The sequence below is a fragment of the Stenella coeruleoalba genome (genome assembly GCF_951394435.1).
Source record: "Stenella coeruleoalba genome assembly, chromosome: 2".
NCBI classification, from domain to species: domain Eukaryota; kingdom Metazoa; phylum Chordata; class Mammalia; order Artiodactyla; family Delphinidae; genus Stenella; species Stenella coeruleoalba.
This window is the reverse complement of record NC_137147.1, coordinates 8793869-8811663: the sequence shown is the minus strand read 5'-3', so window position 1 is coordinate 8811663 and position 17795 is coordinate 8793869. Positions and strand designations below refer to the sequence as shown.

Sequence of the window (17795 nt, the reverse complement as noted above, 5' to 3'; positions counted from 1 at the left end):
GGGTTATTTTTCAAGAAGGGATTAAAAAATCCCTTCAAGGGCTTCCCTGGTGGCGCAGTGGTTGAGTCCGCCTGCCGATGCAGGGGACACGGGTTCGTGCCCCGGTCCGGGAAGATCCCACATGCCGCGGAGCGGCTAGGCCCGTGAGCCATGGCCACTGAGCCTGCGCGTCCGGAGCCTGTGCTCCGCAACAGGAGAGGCCGCAACAGTGAGAGGCCCGCGTACCGCAAAAAAAAAAAAATTTAAAAAATCCCTTCAAGTAGGAGGGTATTATTGGCCCTGTTCCCCACCAGCCGGCAGTATGCACGAACCATCACAGAGCTGCAGCTCAGCAGTATGAAGAGATGAACCAATGGGAATAGCTCACCAGGTGGACTGACATGTGCTTAGTTACACTAAGTGCAGGCCACTGGATGTCTGGAGAGGGGAGAAAGCCTGCAAGTATGTCACCTTCTCAAGGCTTTTGATACAAAATTTTCTTGGTGACTCAATTTTGCAAGTGCAGCCTATGCAAAATGCTCCCCCCTTCTTTTATTTATTTATTTATTTATTTATTACAGGGTAACTGGTTTATAATACAGTCTTTTATTAAAACTCCAAAACTCTGGCTCACAGAAATTTGGTATCAATTAATTCTATCTCAGCAGAGTACACTTTCAAAAAGTGTAAAGTTTAGAATTAGCAAGTGGGATTTTTCTGGCCATAAGAGTAGGAAAAAATATTTTTTAAAATCCTCCAGTTTTTTTCCTGCAAAGGAAAATGAACAGTTAATGTCAGCCCATTTCCAACCCACTCCCCCAATCCGTGAAACTGGGGTCCTTCGCTAGCTACTTTGTTGAAGTAGGCTAGAGCAGTGGATTCCCATGACAGCAAGATTTAATTTTGAAGCCTGAAATTATGAAGGCTCAAAGGTTGAAGTGTGAAATGAAATTCTGACTCAACATAATGAATATTTATGGCCTTGGCAATACATCTTAGCCATCATTCAAAGGAAAACAATAAAATTTTCTCAGTGTTCGTCTGGCCGCAATCTCAGTGATTATCAGAGGAAGACACAGACTCCTGCCAACAGATAAATCTTCCTAGCAAGTGTGACACACAACAGTACTGGCTCCTTGCTTTCTGAATTCTGTGGTCTGGGCACCTTCTCAGAAGTCGCTGGAAATGTAATAACAGTTTGAATCATGGAATCTATCTGCTTGCAAAAAAAAAAAAAAGAAACATAACACAAAACATTAAAATCTTTCACTAAACAGACAGTTGAGGAAAATTCAACAATTCTTTTATCACCTTAAGTCTTAACATGTTTTATGATTACCACTTAATTCTTAATATTACCTGACAGGAGATATGATTTGGGCTCTTTCCCTCGAAATAAAGTTCTCAATAGAACAAAATCCAGCAGATGTCTGAGTTTAAAAGCCTATATATAGCCAGAGACTTCAGGCCTCACTGAGAAAAAGCAGCATGGGGACAAAAGAGAATGAAACTTCCAGAAGTGAAAAGCTATGGGTTATTTGTTTCCTTGGAGTTTTGCAGTGAAATTGTTGTCAGTTTAGTTTCACAAAGCATAAAAATCACATCTGTATCCAATACATACATACCCTGGAGATAATTCAGGAATATTTAATTTTCTGTGGGACTTGCTGGCTTCGCTACGATTCCACAGTAAGATTTAAGAAGTGCTTGTGAAGGTAAAAAGAGGAACCCAAAGCGCTCAAGTCTGTCAAAAAGATGTTATTAACAATCTTTCTTTTTTTACTTCTGGTTCATTCTTTTTTTAAAAAAATAAATTTATTTATTTTTATTTTTGGCTGAGTTGGGTTTTTGTTGCTGTGCACGGGCTTCTCATCGCGGTGGCTTCTCTTGCTGTGGAGCACGGGCTCTAGGTGCGCGGGCTTCAGTAGTTGTGGCTTGTGGGCTCTAGAGTGCAGGCTCAGTAGTTGTGGTGCACGGGCTTAGTTGCTCCACAGTATGTGGGATCTTTTAGTGAAAAGAGAACTTAATTTAGGGACCAAAATGCCAGAGAACTATTATCCTAGGGCTAATGCAAGTTTCAAATGAATTCATGTACACAAAACCAGTTTGTTGTACTACACATGCATGCCAATATTTTGGGGGTAAATGTCTAGGAGCAGAGGAATAGAGTACAGAGTGATTCACTAAAACTCTGCAATCCTTAGATAAAGACATCTTGAAATAGGCATTACCTTTTGCAGATGTCACAAAGACATTTTTCACAAATCCAGGAAGGGGAAGATGTAAGGGGCAGAAAATTCCAAGGAAAATCCAAAAGAGCTCGTAAGTGATGCTTAGGACTGAAGCCAGGCCGCACACCTCTACAGTCCAAATCCCAGAACAGAATCAGGCTCTGCTGTGACATCCAGGCTTTTCATAAGTGCCTCTTCAGGAATCCATTTTCACCTGTATCTCCCACAGTGTGTTCTAGACTGAACTAAACTTACAGGATATCATTTCTCTTCATTCTACCCAGAGGAGGAGAGCAGGACCTTTGTGATAGAGTGGAAGGGGGCCCGAATGAGGTCTCCCTTCCTGCCTCTAGGCTGAGCCCACATGATGTGAGAACCTGCGATTAGCAAAACTGAGGCCACTCCCATGGCCAGAGAAGTATTTATAAACCCAGCTGTCTTGTCAGATAGAGGTAGTGAAGATCCCAAAGGCATTTCTTTTCTTTTCTTTTAATATTTATTTATTTGGTTACTCTGGGTCTTAGTTGTGGCAGGTGGGCTCCTTAGTTGCGGCATGCACATGGGATCTATTTCCCTGGCCAGGGATGGAACCTGGGTCCCCAGCATTGGGAGTGTGGAGTCTTAACCACTGCGCCCCCAGGAAGTCCCTGCAAAGGCATTTCTATCTTTGCATTACGGGTCAGCAAACATTTTCTCAGGGGGCTGGGCACTGCCTCAGTTTCTCACACATAACAATTACTTCTGAGGGAATCACGTTAATTCCAGGGTTGCAGTGATGCTCTAAAATTACTGAACAGCTAAGGGGCACCACAGAGAACGGTCTCAAGCTTCAGCTTGCGTCTGTGGAAATCTGGGTCTCGAATGCCATTTCAGCTCAGGAATGTTTGGTGGCTCAACCCGTTGTGCAACACCTGCAGCCACTTCTCTTAAAATGACGCTCGCAGAACGCTCTGGCCAGCTCAGACCTAGACGCTTCTGGGTCATGTGCCCTATGCACAACCACCACACCCTGTCAGAATGCAGCGTGACCTTTAGGACTGCAGTCAGGGTACGAAAACACTGACCTGCTAAGTGTTCAAGCAAAGTTTCATCTTAGGCTCAATAATCCTGACTCTTCATTTAGGGCTGATATATAGGAAGAAATGATCTCAAATTTATAAGGTTTTAATTATGGGTTCAACAGTGAATTTGCTTTTGGTGGAGTGGGGAGAAAGGAGAAATTTTACTATATATAGTAAAGGCTTATCTATAAATAAGCACAGGGAAGAAAAACACTTTTAGGATGCCTGAGTCAGCATGTTTACATGGTATGATTATTTAGTTTGGGGTCTAATTACACTTTGTGACCCCAAATCCTAGGATTCTCCTAAGTTTCCTGTAATTCCCACCCCTACCTCCCCATTAATGTCCACATGGGAGATCACAAACTGATAAAGATGGTGACTTCCATGTTCAAAACACCCAAATGGGGCTTCCCTGGTGGCGCAGTGGTTGAGTCCGCCTGCCGATGCAGGGGACACGGGTTCCTGCCCTGGTCTGGGAGGCTCCCACGTGCCGTGGAGCGGCTGGGCCCGTGAGCCATGGCCACTGAGCCTGCGTGTCCGGAGCCTGTGCTCCGCCAACGGGAGAGGCCACAACAGTGAGAAGCCCACGTACCGCAACAAACAAACAAACAAAAAAACACCCTAATGCATTTGAGCATAAATGCAGATTTCTTACAACTGTTTAAGAAGTGTATTTTTATCATACTTTCTCACTACAGAATTTCTAATGAGAAAGCTCGTAACTCAAATGCCACATCATATATAAGAAGTTGGTGCTTTGGAAGAAATATTTTGAACACTATTTTCTTCGATTCTGTAAGTCACTGATGTTTGGTGCTAATACTTGATGAGTGGTTTTAAGTCAAAGACAGAAAGCAGTATGTTCAACACATACAACATTTTGCATTTTAGGTTGCTTTATTAGAAACTTAAATTTAGGTGCATTGTTTCAATTTCTTTGGTCTAGATACATGATCTTTTTTCCTGGCCTTGGTCGATACTATCAAAGCCATCCCACTTAGCTCCCTGAAAGAGCCCCGACTTGCTTTCCTTGCATTTCATGGATGTCATTATCATACTCGACTGTACACAGCAACTCTATTATAAATTTGGAGAACACAGGCTTTATATTCTTCCTGCTGAAGAACTACTCTTAACCTTTAATGACAGCTGTATTTTCTCAATTTAATAAAATGTCTGCCAACTGTACTGGCAAAGCCAGTATCACACACTAGATAAGTGACATGACACTCCCCATGACTAGCACTACGTCTCTGGATCCTCACATCGTAAGTTTGCAAATTCTTCTCCCTATTCCAGTTAACGCAAGAGCGGAATGAGACAGTTCAGAGTAGGCAATAAACAATTCAGGTTTTCTGGAGTGAACTGCCAATATTTATTAAAAAAAAAAAACTAAAACAAACTTACCAGAACATAAATATGAGTAAAAGTTAGGTGACTTTGCAAATAATACAGCCCCTACTGTTAGGTGCACCAGATGCTGGACTTTTGAAACAACAGTTAAGCTTTGACATCACATCGCTTCCTGTATGTTACTGTCCTGTATATTTCTGTATGATGTTTGTTCCTCTGATTTACCTGGAATCAATGACTCTAGAGGGGAAAAAAAAGGATTCTTTAAGAAGCTGATCAATTTTGGGTCCCACATTAGAAAACTACCAAACATCAATAACAACCACGGGGATAAAACAAATACGTCACTGGGGAGCACTTCTGAGTAACATCTTGAGTTTATTTTCGTTTACTGGCCTCAAGTCTCCCGGTGAACAATTATTTGGAAGATTCACTTGCTGTCAGCACATGTACTAATTTTCTGATTTTTAAACCTGAGCACCTCCAAAGCAGAACCAGGTCACCTCCAGCCACAACTTTTTAAATACTTAGGGTTTAAAAACAAAGTAATTTGTAGCAGTACTTAGTGTCCAACAGAAACCACTCCATCTGTTAAACAACATCTGACTGCAAAAGCTTCTCTTACTGTCGGTTGATAGATAATGACATGGCACAGCCATTATCACCGTGGCAACAGTAATCGGAAACTATCAGAGGAAAATTGCACATGGCACTGCTGTCCCTTGAGCAGCCATGCCTCAGCTTCCTCTGGAGAATGCTTTCTCTGCAAGTCTGGTGTGCTCTAGGGTACCACCAACCCAGCACCGCTCCAAGACTACAGACCACGTGGCGAGTTCACTGAGCCCCGCTCTTCTGGGATCATTCTTTCCACCAATGTGAGCACCGCTAGGTTCCAAGCACTGTTCTGCGTACTGAGAATACAATAATGAATGAAGCTGACAGTCTGGGAGGGAAGTCAATAAACAAGTTAACAAATATATGTCAAGATGTACTAAGCACAATGGAGAACAGAGAAAGCAGTGGGTCTAGGGAGGCTTCCCTTCCCTCCTCTCTACCCTCACATTGATTTGTACCTGCTTCTCATTTCTCAAGCTCTGGGCACAGGTCCCGCGCCGGCACCGTGCCTTGCACGCAGCAGCTGCTCAGAAAACGTCTGTCGAATGAACCAATTCCTTTCTTAGTTCCCCATTCAACCTTTCCTGGGCCCAAGCCTAGGGGCTTAGGTCGGCTGGAAAGTCAGCGAAGCCCCGATCACACAGACGAGAGCTCTTTACAAACTTTAAAAATCAAAGTTGTTTTAGTGAAATAATCGCGCTGCAGAGGCGGGAACCACGGGAAGGGGTCTGGGCCTCTGCTCCCACGGGGGCAGCGGGACCACAGGAGGGCTGCGACACACGGCCCGGGCCCCGACGCCGTAGCCCCGGGCAGGCCTGGCCGCCAGAGCCCGGCGCAGTCCCTGCTCTCGCCGCGAACAGCCGCGGCCTTACTGAAGCTCCGGGAAGCTCACCTAAGCCGGGAACGGCGGATCCAAGCCTGCTCCAGCCCCCCCACCACCCGGAACGCCAGAACCAGCGGCCGGCCAACCGCGCTGCCGTAGCAACGCAACCTCCGCCCGCACCGGAACCGGAACCTTCATCTGGAAGTGACCCCTTCCCGGCGTTCCGCGGAACGACGAAACCCCGCCCAGCGCCTGTCCCAAGTCCTCCCGGAGCGTCCCAGCAGGCCCGTCTACCCTTCAGAGAGAAGCCGTCTTCCCTCTCGTTTCGCCTCCCCTTGCCTCGGAGCGTGACCCTGATGGACATCCACTCTCTCCAATCAACTGACAAAACGGTTTCCGGAGGCCAATGGTAAGGCGATAGAATGCGGCTCAGGCGTAAGGACCGCCTCCAACCTGTCGGGGCGGGACGAGTAACATGATTGGTGGAATCCAGCAATTGAGGGCCAGGGTTCTCCAATCACGGAGAGCTTTTCGTCGCCGGTCCAATGAGGGCCTCCGGGGGGCGGGCCGGGCCTCCGCGGGCCGGGCCCCGGGAAGGCTTCGGCTGGCTCGCCCAGGGCCTTGGCCGTCGAGAGCTCAGGTCAGCGTGCGGGGATGAGCGGGTCCCTGGGCCGGGCGGCTGCGGCTCTGCTCCGCTGGGGGCGCGGCGCGGGCGGCGGCCTGCGGGGCCCGGGCGTGCGGGCGTCGAGCTCGGGCGGCAGCGGCTCGTCGGAGCACCTGGACGCGCTGGTGAAGAAGAACAGGGTGGTGGTCTTCCTAAAGGGGACTCCGGAGCAGCCCCAGTGCGGCTTCAGCAACGCCGTGGTGCAGATCCTGCGGCTGCACGGCGTCCGCGACTACGCGGCCTACAACGTGCTGGACGACCCCCAGCTCAGGCAAGGTCAGAGCCGGCTGGGGGCGGAGCTGGGGGGCGACCGGCCGAGGCCACTCTGCGGGGTCGAGGGTCTGTCGGGCAAGGTCCGTCCGGGGGCTCGAGGGGAGTTCAGACACGAGCTTCCACACGGGTCTAGGGTGGGGGCCTGATCGACTTGAACTGGATCTCGAGGATCTGGGCCTCTGGGCTAACATGGGCAATGGAGTAAGTCCTAGCGGTTCCCCAGTCCTCACTCTGAGCTGAAAAAGGCATTTCGGGGCCAGTGCTCTTCGGCTGAATCCAAGGAGCGTGGTCAGCAGCCTGACTCCCTGCTCTGCAGGGCTGGGGAAGTGGGCGGAGAGGGATACAAGAAGAGCCATTAGAGGTAAGCACTTCGGGGACACTTTGAGGGGCTGCCCTGCCTCGTGGATAAGGAGAGGTGCTGTTGATGGCGGGGGGAGGGTCGAGGTTGCCCTTGTCTGAGGCTAGGGGCTCAGAGGCTGGCCTGTCGTGCCTCAAGGCTCGGGGTGACAGGGACCGTTCTCTGTTGCTGCTACAGGAGCGGTTGACACAGCTGTTGGACAGGTGTTAGTTGGGATCTGTGTGGGAGAAAAAGACATGAAATTTATTTTTAGATACTCAAGGATGGGGGAGATTTGTGGCGGCTAGGGATTGGAGAGGCTTGTGGGGAGAGGGACGAAGAATGACTCCTGGGCCCTAGCTCACTCAAACTTGGAGCTCCAGGAACCGGTCAGGGTCTGGGGCAGACACAGTAGTGTCTGTGACTTTTCAGTGGCCCAGAGGGGAGGATGGAGGGCCCTGACAGTTAACTAGCATCTTTTCTGATGAGCACCTTGCTGAGAACCTTACCTGCATTCTTCTATTTTATCTTAGTGTGGGAGGAGAGAGAGGCCAGAACACCTGGGTCTGCTCCTTGGCTGGGGTGGGTGGGGTTGTCGGAGGCATGGGGGGACCGTGCCTGTACCCCCTGAAGGGTGGCATTCCAGTTAGACTTTCAGTGACTGAGTTCTCCCCGAGTTTCCTGATGTTGTTTAGTGACAGTGTTCTAAAAAGTGTTTTAGGGCCTCAGGTTCTATGGTAGTCCACATTCAGAATTCTGTATTTTGCTCTTCTACATTTGAAGTTGTCAATCATAGTCATTCCAACAGAGATGGGACAGGCTGGCGTCAGGGAAAGGCTCTGGGTTAGACTCCTTTGGCCAATCAGCTGTGCAACCCGAGGCAAGTTTCATGACTGCATTTTCCTTTTCGGTAATATGAGGATAATGAAACCACACTTGGCAAAGGTTTTGTGAGGAAAAAAGGGAAAATAAAACTTTTAGAAAGTGCCTTGTCCTCTTATCTCGCACTCAGAAGGCATCCATTAAATGGTAACCATTTTATTACTAGCACTTTATGGTTTTAAAAGTATTTTTTCCCATGGAATCTGATCCTTATAGAACTCTCGGTTTTGGTGGATGGAAACAAGGAGTGAAGGCAGCTTAGAGTTACCAGGAGGCATATGTAATATTTCCGTGTGCTGTGCCCATGATCCTTCTCCCTTCCTGGAGTACTGGAATGCTACCAATTGCTGGCTTTTTTCACATACAGGGTGATCTGCAGTCTTCATGCAGCAGCAGTGGCGTCTCTGCCTAAAAGATAAGATAGGAGAAACTACTCTGTAATCTTTCTGCTGGGACCTTGCCTCAGGCCGCTTGCAAATTGCCACTGTGGTCCTTAGTAGAACGTTGTGTTGTTGATATCTTGCTTAGCTTAAAGTTTTGAGAGTCTTTGGTTTATGAATTTCTGTTCTCCTGTTTAATATAACCAGAGATGGTATAACTGAATCACTCTGCTGTACACCTGAAACATTGTACATCAACTATACTTGAATTAAAACATTTTTCTGAAATATAACCGGAGATGGGCTATACTGGAATATGGCCAGTAAACTGAAAGTAACAGCAGGAATAAGAATGTTTGCCGAGAGCACTTATGTATCTGACTTCCAGTCTTCTGTTCTTAAGTGTTCAAACAGTAGCAACAGGAATTTAACCCTTAAATTCCTTGACCATTGAGCTTCATCAGACCATTCCTTTTAGTTAGTGAGTGTGTTGCATACATATTGAACATAACCCGTCTTTCGTTGCCTAGAAAAGTAAACCTTAGGGTAAGTATTAACCTCTAGACTAGGGCAGGGTGGTGTAAGCATGTTATTAGCGTGGGGAGTAGTTTCGCCAGGTTGAGGCTTTAAGACGTGAAGATTCTTCATCTTTTTGCTCTCCACACCTTCAGCTTTACCAGGAGAGACTGACAGCCTGTCTGATGCTTGCTTTTGCCAACTAAAGATATGTCTGTGAACTTTTCCCAGACCCAAGGTCACTTCTAGTAACAGGATAGGGGCTTCTGCAAAATTGGCCTTTCCTGTTTTCTTGTGCCAGAGAAGGCTGAGTTTTAGAAAGGACCCAAGTCGGAGGCAGACCCTCAGACACTGTCTCCTAGTTCTGGGCACTGGGTCCAGGGAGTGTGATGCACAGAGGTGTCAGCCTGAGGCCTGAGACTGAGGCAGCTTTGCGTTTTGGCCTTCCTCAAGGTTTGTTCCTTTCTAAAAATCTGGAGCACCCACAAGACGGCCACATAGGGTCACAGTGGATGGATGTCACCATATCCTGCTCTTGGTCTTAACAAAGACTAATCTTTACTTTCAGTGGCAAAAGTAACATGTGCTCATGGGAGGAATTTGGAAAACACTGAAAATCTAAATAAAATGAAAATCCCCTGTAATTCCGTATAAACCATTATTATTAACATTTGGATCTAGTTTCTAACAGTTTTTTTTTTTTCTTTTTTAACGGAGTTGAGATCACCCATGTCTATATATAGCATTTTGCCCTCCTGAGGGCAGGGAACGTGTCTTCTGCGACTCCCTGAGCACTGTGTGTGATGCTTATGCAAAGCGAGCTTTCAGTGCGTGTTTTAATGAATAAATAAATGCTTCTTTTATTTATCATTTTATCATAAACTCTCTTTCCTGCTCTTAAAAACGTTATAGACACTCGAATTTCTGCCTACTCAGATCACCGCTGTATTCCTCGAGTCGGGAACAGCGTCTGTTGAATGAATACCCATCATCCTATTGTTGAATGGTTATTAAGTATTTGAAAATATGCCCAGCCTTTCCAGTATCAAGGAATTTCAGGCAGTAGTAGAGCTATGACGTTGGTAAGCATTAAAAAGCAGTTAACAAGTGTGCACGGGTGTCTGGTGGGCAGGTTGTATGCTGCAGATGGGGGTATAAAGTGGCACCCGCACTTGGAAGGAGTGACTGTCAGTACCCAGTCAAGTTGAAGGTGAACAGAGCTGAACACCCAGCTCTTTCACTTCCGGCTATTTAGGCTACATCAGGGATCGACAAGCTTCCTTGGTAAAGGGCCAGAGAGTAAATAGTTTAGGCTTTGGGGGCCTGGTGGTCTCTGTTACACCTATTCAGCTCTGCTGTTACAGTGTACAGCAGTCAGGGACAACACATAGACGGATGAGCGGGGCGAAGTTCCAATAACACTTTATTTACAAAAGGATGTGGACCGGCTTTGGCCCGAAGGCTGTAGTTTGCCACCCCTTTGTCTAGAGAGACTGTCCCCTGCATGTGAGCTAGGAGATGCATGTAAGGGTGAGCACTGCAGTGTTCCTTGTGATAATGAAAAGTGGGCAAGAACAGATCTTGATCTGTTAGCAGCAGACTGAAGAAACCAACTGTAGCTTAGTCACGATGGAAAACTAAATTGTGGTTAAAATGAATTAGATCTAGGGACTTCCCTGGTGGCGCAGTGGTTAAGAATCCACCGGCCAATGCAGGGGACACAGGTTCAATCCCTGGTCTGGGAAGATCCCACATGCTGTGGAGCAACTAGGCCCATGCACCACAACTGCTGACCCTGTGCTCTAGATCCCGCGAGTCACAACTACTGAAGCCCGCGCACCTAGAGCCCATGCTTGGCAACAAGAGAAGCCACTGCAATGAGAAGCCCGCGCACCGCCACGAAGAGTAGGCCCCGCTCTCCACAACTAGAGAGAGCCGCACAGCAACAAAGACCCAACGCAGCCAAAAATTTTAAAAATTAAAAAAAAAAAATCTAGATGTATTCTCAAAAAAGGCGATGCTTAGTCAAAAAGCAAGTTACAAAAGGGTAATTGTGGCTTAACGCCGTTTGTGTCTATAAATGTTAAAGATGTGGAACAGTCCCATGGATTGCAGATCCATGTGTCGTGCAGGTGGGGCTCACAGTGGGGCAGGAGTGACAGATGCCAGCCTCCGGCCAGAGACCACCTCTGGTGGTCAAGAACCTGGCCTTTGGACTCCTAGACACCTGGACTCAAATCCTGTCTCTACCGTATGTCAGCACTGTGACGCTGGTTAAGTTATTTAACCTCTCTGAGCCTTCATTTCTTCATCTGTAAAATAGGGATAATTATACATAACTTGTAGGAATTTTGTAAAGATGAAATGAGATTAGATATGTGAAAGACTTAGAGTATGAAACTCAGGAACCCTTAGCTCAGTAAATGGTATTTTTATTATTGCATTGCATGCTTCACTGGTATGCATTCTTTCCTGCATTCTTTCCCTGCGTTTACTTGCGTACATTGTCAGGAGAGCATTTCTGTGGAGGGTGGGGTAGAGGACACTGACGTGGAGAGAGTAGCCACAGTGCACCTGGCGCTGTGGGAGCTTAATTCATTTCACCAATTATATCTTATTTAATCTTCATAACAAATATGTGAGGCATAGAGTTATTCCCATTTTACAGAAAAGGAAACAGGTTGAGAGATGAGCAGATTTATCTGAGACTGTATTTACAGGCCAGCCAGCCACAGTCTGCTGACCCCAAACCAGCGCCTTGACCCTCTCGGCACCGCGGTTTACTTTTTGTCAGGCAGTGCTAACGTCATTCTCTTAAGTTAAGGACGATGGAGAAATACGTGATTCCAGGAGGAGGTGACATGACTTGCCTGAGGAACAGAGCCTCGTTAAGTGGCAGAGTTGGCATCAACCTGCGTCAGACTCTGAAGCTCGTGTACTGAAAATCTACCGGAAAAATCGTGATGCTCTTACGATTATTGTCCAAACCAGGAATGGGGTCCAATGTTCTGAAATGTCATGAATTTTGAAAAGTACCTTTTGAAAGTTCTGGAAGGGAATTTTCCAGAACATTCTCTCCCCTCTCACTTGATACTTCAGAGCATGACATTTTCGTGGTGGGGCAGTAGGTGTATGTAGGACAGATTTTGTAAGACAGCCTCCTCACTCCCAGTCCTAGTGTCACCTGTTATATAACTTGGCAGTCACCATTTTCTGTCCCCAACTGAATCACAGTTTGTCATCTATAAAATATGGTTATCATTAAAATCCATTCTTGGGTATGCTTTTCTAATTTTCAAGAGTTGCTCTCTGATTCTGAGTTATTCCATGTGATACTTACAAGAATTATCACTGTATATTGCAGTTACTGAAAATTTAAAGGGTGAGAAAAATTAGCCATGTTTAAACAATTAATTGTGAATTGACAGAATTTGTTTTAGTTTTCAATTCATGAATGTAGCCTTACTGGAAGTTTCTCACTTCACTCTGTAGGAAGCAATTTGGGTATTTCCTTAAATATTTAAACTTGTAGTCAGACTTTTTAAACATGGGAAATGGCATCGTTTTTAGGAGAGATGCCAGAGCCTTGCTTTGACAACAGCCGCCTGTAACACTTGATAATCTAAAAATTAAAGAAGTAGTTAAGTTTTATTTTGATAAACTATCAGCTGGTAGGCACCTTGGATGCTGTCACGATGCCGTGTGTTCTGAGGTGGGTTCTTCTGAGTTCTTGAAGTTATTAGGACAGTCACAGGCCAAGGGGTTTGGAAGGAGTTAGCCTCCCTTGCATGTGACTGTACGTTGGATGTTCAGGATGGTGGAAAGCCCACTTATTTTTGGTAGTTTCGGTGGTTAGGATGGATTTCCTTCCTTCCCTTATAGTTGAGGTGTATGGTCTGCAACAATGTCATGTTTAGTTGTTGCCTAACGCTTTGGTTGAGTGTAGTACCATAAAAACGATTGATGAAAGCAAGTCATTCTTTAACTCAACAAAGATTTTATTTTAAAAAATTGTACTTTTTAGGATTAAACGTGGTTTTGGGTGGCCCTCAGATGGCAAATTTGTTTTCACCTTGGGTTTGTTTCAAAAATTGTAGGCACTCGCCAAAAGAATCAGTAGATATTCATTGCCATGAAAAGCTTAATGCAGTGTATTATTAATTGGAAAAAAACCCAGATATAATATTGTGCAGATAAATGGTTCATGTACATAAATGTAACATATTTAAGAAAGTTTAGAAGTAAAAAGTTCATATTCTGAACGTTTCTTAATCTCCCCGCATCATAAAGTAAAAAAAGATGTGTTATTGGAAACGTAAAGTTAAGTTCTGATAGACTCTTTGTGTTTGAGGGTAGAGTTTAAAAAAAAAAAAAATCCAAAACAAAGAGCTTACATGCTAAGTAATTGTTTATGTAGCACCAAACATCAGAGTGATGAAAAACTTGAATTAAAAAAAACCCAAAAAACAAAAAACTTGAATTCATCAGGGTATTCAAATATAAAGGCATTCTGATGGTTAATGGAATTTGCCCTTTATTGGTAACCTCCAAACCTCTAGCTGATTTTTTTTTTAAACAGAAACCCAGAGTGGCTTAGAAGTGAGCTTTTCAGGGCCTATAACGTTGTAACCATTTCTCTCTCCATGAAGTCTGTCTGCGGAAGAAAGATAAAGGTCTCTACTGGGGGCCCTCTAGCGCTGTCGGTTAGAGCGAAGTTGATGTTTTTTAGAAAGCAGTGACTTTTAAAAGAGAAAAACACATGGTATCTTGGGAAGGTTATTCGTAATATAACTCATATTGGTAATCTTATTTGATAAAACTCATCTGATAATAAATGCTAGGGCATCAAGAAAAAGGTTTTGTATTTTTAGTTTGTTTACACAAAAACCACCACTTGACTGATTTCTAAAATTTGTGAAATACTGTCTTTTGCCTGAAGACTTTGTTGACTTTTCTGTTTCATTTATTTGTACATTTAAAAAAGTATACTTCATCTCAACCTCTGAGTAGAAAAGGAAGTAAAAGGTAAGGAGGAATTTAGAAAAGAGTGAGTGATCTTTTCTGCCTTAAGATTGAAACCACATTTCCTTCCTAGCCATCATCCTCGTGGCGCAGCACTGCACAGAGTCATCCCATGGCTGCACTGTCCCTGAACATGCTTCATCTCGGTGTGTCCTCAAAGCCGTTGTCTCTTAGGGAGGGAGTGGGTCTCACCCCGTGGCCCTGTGCCTGGCCCAGGACGTGGACCTTCATGCGCTTTGGGCCTTTCCTTCATTTCACTCAGTCCCTGCGAGTTCTGTGCTGAGTCAGATCAGCTGTCCCATGGAGAGCTCATCTGAGGGGCTGAATAGGACGAGGGCCACAGTCTAGCCGCAGGAGAGGGATTTTTCTTTGGGTAAAAGAATTATTAAAGATCAAAGCCAATGACTCAGTGTCTGTAAATTCACCAGCTGAGACAGGCACGGGAAACATTAGGTGGGGGCTGCCCAGTGTGCCAGTGAGTTACCATGACGGATCCACGTTCAGTAGTCCATTTGGGAATGGAGTGGCATTTCTTTCGTTTGTTTGTTTTGCTGAAAACGTGGCCCGCAGAAGCATGGGGAATATAGCCTTCTGTATCTTGTGTCACTTGCATTAACCAGTCAAGTTCTCTGCCATTAATCCAGGGTTGATTGTGTGTCAGGTAGTTTATGAGAGCCTTACTTAACCTGATTCTCATAAAAACTTTGTGAGATAAGGGTGGAAACAGAGGATGGAGGCCTTACTGTTTATAATTGGAAGAGTCAGCGGTCCATTCAACTCAAAAGCTTATGCTCTTTGTAGCAAATACACGGTCCCCCAGGGACGGGGAGCCAGGAAGGGTTACGGGGTGTCCCTAGGAGCAGGGAAACGTATTTTGCCGTACAAGTATTTGACCACTGAAATGACGGTTAAATGTTCTTTCCCTGTAGGCATTAAAGACTATTCCAACTGGCCCACCATCCCACAAGTGTACCTCAACGGCGAGTTCGTGGGGGGCTGTGACATTCTTCTGCAGATGCACCAGAATGGGGACCTGGTGGAAGAACTGAAAAAGCTGGGGATCCGCTCCGCCCTCTTAGATGAAAAGAAAGATCAAGACTCAAAGTGAGGGTGGCCCACGCGAGGAAGCCGCTGGGGTCAGAATCTCACTGCCAGAAAAGCCTTCCCGATTCTGGGTTTTGCTCCTCAGATGACTGTTTGCACTGATTCCTCCAGTTTGCAAACAGCCTGGTGATTTTAGCATGTCTGGTGTTTGAGCAAGGAATATCCTATCGTGAACGTAATTGTAACCACTGCACTGTCATAATCAATGTTGTACGACGAGATTGCTGTACACACGATTCCTTCTTATGTTGTCCTTTGCTCTTTGCTTGATTCAGGAGTAAACCTAGGAGCTTTTGAATCATCATTATTATTCATGAGTCCTCTGCAAATATGTCAGTCTGCAAAGATCATATACCCTCCATCCCTAATTTTTTGTAACTTGTTCTGTTAAGAAAAACGATGGACAAGGAAGAAAATAAGATAACCGGGGTGTTGTTTTTTAAAATAAACTGCCAACCCAGGGATACCACGTGTGAGTTGTTAATCTGAATAGCAATAAGTATTTGTCTTCGTCCGTTTGGGATGCTATAACAAAATACCGCAGACTGAATGACTTATAAACAACAGATACTGATTCTCACAGTTCTGGAAGGTGGAAGTCCAAGATCAAGGCTGTAGCACATCAGGTGTATGGTGAGGGCCTGCTCCTGCTTCACAGGCAGCTGTGTTCCCACTGTGTTCTCACAGAAACTCTTTGGAGTCCCTTTTATAAGGGCACTAGTCTCATTTATGAGGGCTCCACCCTCATGACCTAATCACCTCCCAAAGGCCCCACCTCCTAAAATCATCCCTTTGGAGGTTATATGTCAGCATAGGAATTTTGAGGGGACACAGACATTCAGTCAATAAGGACTTTTAGCACCTCTGACCTTTTGATTTTAGGAATTAAGAGTGATTCTCATTCATACTCTTCTGTTAAATTTGCCACAAAAATTGCCATCCAGCTGTACTCTAATTTTCCGAAGGGAAGTAAGTGTTGTGAACGCTGAGAGGTGTTGATGATCCAGTTGGAGGCTTGGGCGGACTGGCGAGAAGTGAGGTGGGGAGGCTGGAGGGGGGCATCCCGCTCGCCCTTCTCTGAAGACCTGTGCTTGGCCACCTGCGCTGCACTTGGACAAGGAGCAGCATTAGCAGCCGTCCAAGGAATGGGATCTCGTGAGTCTTTTATTCCTTAAAAATGGGGCCTTTGGGCTTCCCTGGTGGCGCAGTGGTTAAGAATCCGCCTGCCAATTCAGGGGACATGGGTTCGAGCCCTGGTCTGGGAGGATCCCACATGCCGCGGAGCAACTAAGCCCGTGTGCCACAACTACTGAGCCTGCGCTCCGGAGCCCGTGAGCCACAACTACTGAAGCCCACGCGCCTAGAGCCCGTGCTCCGCAACAAGAGAAGCCACCGCAATGAGAAGCCCGAACACCGCAACAAAGAGTAGCCCTGCTTCCCGCAACCAGAGAAAAGGCAGCACGCGGCAATGAAGACCCAATGCAGCCAAAAAAAGTAAATAAAATAAATAAATTTAAAAAAAGAATAGATACCTAAAATTAAAAAAAAATGGGGCCTTTATAAAAAAGGACATAACTGTAATCATAGCCAAGATCTTCCAGTACGTGGTGTCTTTTACCAAGACTGTGCTTCTCCACCTAGGCTGGAGGTGGAGCTAGAGGTAAGCTTGACAGCAAGCGACTCGTGGGAAGAAAGCCCATCCTGTCACCGTGTGCCTTTGGGTCCCCAGAAGCCTTCATTCATCTCCAAGGGCTTAAACAGAGCATTTATTTAGAAGCACATCTTTACAGTGGCAGAGGTAAGAAGAAGATGCATTTTTTTAAAAATTATTTATTTATGTTTGGCTGTGTTGGGTCTTCGTCGCTTTCTCTAGTTGTGGCGAGCGGGGGGGCTAGTCTTCGTTGTGCTGCGCGGGCTTCTCATTGCGGTGGCTTGTCTTGTTGCGGAGCACGGGCTCTAGGCGCGCGGGCTCAGTAGTTGTGGCTCTTCCCGGAGCCACATGGGGTGGGATCTTCCCAGACCAGGATTTGAACCCGTTTCCCCTGCCAATGCAGGCAGATTCTTAACCACTGCGCCACCAGGGAAGCCCGAAGCTGCATTTTTTAATGAAAAGAGCAAAAATGACAAGGAAAGAGGGATGGCTTATTTCCCCGGAGCTGTTCTGGAGGCTTGTTCTGTGTTGATTATTGAGTTTACATGAGTGCCACTTGGAAAAGCTCTGAAGACGGACAGACTTGGTGGGTAAGGACTGACCTGCCGGGTGGTCTTGTAGCCCACAGCTCCTGGCTCCATCCTTCCCCCAGAGGCTGTGAGATTCCCAGGAGAAAAGAAAGGCAGGTTGTAGCCCATCCCCGCATCCGTGGGGACTGCCCTACATCCGTGGGGACTGCCCTGTCAGGTGAGAGGACTGCCCCTCGTAAATTACAGAGCTCAGGGCTTCAGGGAAAAGAAAAGCAGATTACTGCCACAAAAAGTGTTATATTACGGGGCTTCCCTGGTGGCTCAGTGGTTGAGAGTCCGCCTGCCGATGCAGGGGACACAGGTTCGTGCCC

The 17795-nt window shown here is 46.1% G+C and overlaps 1 protein-coding gene and 1 long non-coding RNA gene across 2 annotated transcripts; one reads left to right on the top strand and one right to left on the bottom strand.

Annotated features, from left to right (window-relative positions):
- Positions 1-514: 514 nt before the first annotated feature.
- Positions 515-6468, bottom strand: LOC307182836. Its single transcript, XR_013827273.1, has 3 exons — positions 5701-6468; positions 4682-4867; positions 515-1983 (listed from the first exon to the last, which is right to left on the bottom strand). It is a non-coding gene; the product is annotated as an uncharacterized lncRNA (long non-coding RNA).
- A 189-nt stretch (positions 6469-6657) lies between these two features.
- GLRX5 (glutaredoxin 5) lies at positions 6658-15709 on the top strand. The gene is made up of 2 exons (XM_079914426.1): positions 6658-7005; positions 15069-15709. Exons 1-2 carry the CDS (start codon positions 6720-6722, stop codon positions 15245-15247), a joined length of 465 nt encoding a protein of 154 aa, XP_079770552.1. The 5' UTR covers positions 6658-6719; the 3' UTR covers positions 15248-15709.
- Positions 15710-17795: the final 2086 nt, after the last annotated feature.

Coding starts and splice junctions, on each gene's coding strand:
- GLRX5 (XM_079914426.1), top strand. CDS start 6,720: ATGAGCGGGTCCCTGGGCCGGGCGGCTGCGGCTCTGCTCCGCTGGGGG. Junction 7,006..15,068: donor CGACCCCCAGCTCAGGCAAG/GTCAGAGCCGGC, acceptor CTTTCCCTGTAG/GCATTAAAGACTATTCCAAC.